Consider the following 2,419-nt stretch of genomic DNA (forward strand, 5'->3'; position numbering starts at 1 on the left):
ACTGGATTATGTGAGTATGAGTTACAGAGGTGCGAACCCCTGTCTCGGAGGAAGGGGGCGGCTTATATAGAGTGCGCCAGGACCCCGGCCAGCCCACGTTACAAAGGGTTCAATGTACATTAAGGCAGGGCGTTACTGGTAACGCTAGTAATAAAGTGCTATGATGACCATAAAAGCTATTTAATGACCGACCGTTAGCGTGCGGAGTGACTTTAGGTCTCCTGGCCGTCGAGTGGTTTGGTCTTGATCGAGTGATTGCTTCTTGGTCGAGTGTCTTCAAGTCTGTCGAGTGGAACGCCTCCAAGTCGATTGAAAGGTGATTTCTTCTAGAGATGTCCTTGGGTAGGGCAGTTAGGACAGGTCCATGACCCTACCCTAGGTACATAGCTTCATCACACCCTGCGTAGCATCTACAAAGGGATGAAAGCCAACGATGGGCCACTTTCAGACTATAAACAGCCACAACGGAGAATTTGCCTTGCGTAATCATCATCATAAAGCCATAAATATGCATCAATTTGACTTAAGATTTTGGCCAAGCTGGGTTGCCTGGATCCTATGCTTACCCTCTACGTTCCCGATACCTCGGCTAGGGTAAAGGGACCACCTTTGGTCCCGGGCCGTGACAACCCGGAATTAAGGTGGGGGGCTTTAGTCCCCACCCTTTAGTTCCGGTTGGTGAACCGGGACTAAAGGCCCTTACGAACCTGGACTAAAGGCTGATTCTGCACTAGTGCATACAAACATGACGGATTTCATACAAACTGTACGAAAACGGTTACATTTTGGTCATATTTTAACTATGTGCACGTACGGTCGCGCGGAGCTCACTCCCACGACATGGATACACTACACTAGTCTACGCTCAGCCGTGGAGGATCCTTGTCTTCCCCATGTACGGCAGCCCGCTAATCAGACTGCCGAGAGTCCCGGAGGCATATTCTTCCCATGTGTCTTCCCTATGTCCGGCTGCGCCGCTCATCGGAGTGGCAAAGAGGATGCTTAAGCCGAAGGGGAAGGGTGCTTCCGTACTTAGGAACTAAGCGATTTCTAAGGGTGTACTTAGGAACTAAGTTGGGTCTCATAAATTAAAAAAAAGAGGGGGTATACATAACTCATCCATGTATATCATATATAGCATAATTAATGCAAATATAGATACACGTGTACATGTACACATAGACATAGGTATATGGTGGAGCTGTTGAAAAGAAACAAAATTTGGAAAGGAACAGCTGGGAAGCAATAAGAGTATATGTAACAAAAATAAATGAATGAAGTCCGAGTCGAATCAATGGGTCGTGTAAGGAGTGGTAGACCGGCTCCGGCCAACCAATGTTTCCTTGGTGCGTGCAACCACCACGACCGGACAGCAGCTGGATCGATCAGTACTGCGGCAGGCTGCACTCGGGGCCGGGCTTCTTGTTGTCCCTGTAGTCCACGCAGTAGTCGTAGATCCTGTGAGACTTCTGCACCTCCTGCATCTTGGCCCGCTGCTGGTCGGTGAGGCCAGCACAGTTCTGCTGCCGCCCGCCGTGGCTGAACGCCCCGGCGCAACCGTAGACGCAGGAGTCGGCTCCGTCGCAGGGGCAGACGTTGAGGACCATGTCGCGGTAGCCGGCGACGAAGGGTGCCTTGGACCAGTCGGCCTTGACGCGGCCGCCCTGCGTGGCCCAGTCCTCCGCCGACCAGATGCTGGAGTAGCCGAACATGGGACGCTTGATCGGGTACGCAATGCCCTTGTCCCGGTAGTTGCGGAACACCCGGATGGGGACGTCGTCGACGTACCAGACGATCATGCAGGGCGTCCAGGAGATGGTGTAGGCATGGAAGTCGGCGGTGGGGTCGAACCAGGGCACGAACTGCATCTCCTTCTTGCCCATGCCGTCGGCGAACACGTTGGTGTGCAGCGTGTAGGGCTGCCCGGTCTCGTTCCCCAGGAACTCGAAGTCGATCTCGTCATGGTCGGCCCCCACGGACGATGTCTGGTGATTTACAATCAATGAAATGGTGCACATACGGTCAGTATTGCAGTACAAGCTCATTGGTAATAACTAATAAGTATACTATAGGAATAGGATACGTACGTAGTATGTGGTGACGGTGCCGGCGGAGTTCCCCGGGACGAGCTTGATGAGGGTGGAGACGCTGCCGTAGATGAACTGCTTCTTCGTCTGCAGCAAGCAGCCGGAGGAGTTGCTCTTTAGGGACATGGTCAGGCCGTGGCCGTCGTCGGAGAAGGCCGCGTTCTCGGGGTTCCACTTGATGTCGCAGTTGTCGCGGAAACTGGCACTCGCGAGGCCGATGGCCGTCGCCGCCATCGCCACCAGGAGGAGCGCCCTCCTTGAGCTCTCCATCTTCTCCTACTTCGTAGTTGGCACTACCGCACTAGCTTAGCTTTTGGTGGTGTAGGAAGTGT

General features: G+C 53.3%; 1 protein-coding gene across 1 annotated transcript; it reads right to left on the reverse strand.

Annotated features, from left to right (window-relative positions):
• Positions 1-1,059: 1,059 nt before the first annotated feature.
• LOC125548206 (probable xyloglucan endotransglucosylase/hydrolase protein 12) lies at positions 1,060-2,419 on the reverse strand. Its single transcript, XM_048711873.1, has 2 exons — positions 2,088-2,419; positions 1,060-1,985 (listed from the first exon to the last, which is right to left on the reverse strand). Exons 1-2 carry the CDS (start codon positions 2,355-2,357, stop codon positions 1,386-1,388), a joined length of 870 nt encoding a protein of 289 aa, XP_048567830.1. The 5' UTR covers positions 2,358-2,419; the 3' UTR covers positions 1,060-1,385.

The sequence above is a fragment of the Triticum urartu genome, chromosome 3, assembly GCF_003073215.2.
Source record: "Triticum urartu cultivar G1812 chromosome 3, Tu2.1, whole genome shotgun sequence".
Lineage (NCBI taxonomy): Eukaryota > Viridiplantae > Streptophyta > Magnoliopsida > Poales > Poaceae > Triticum > Triticum urartu.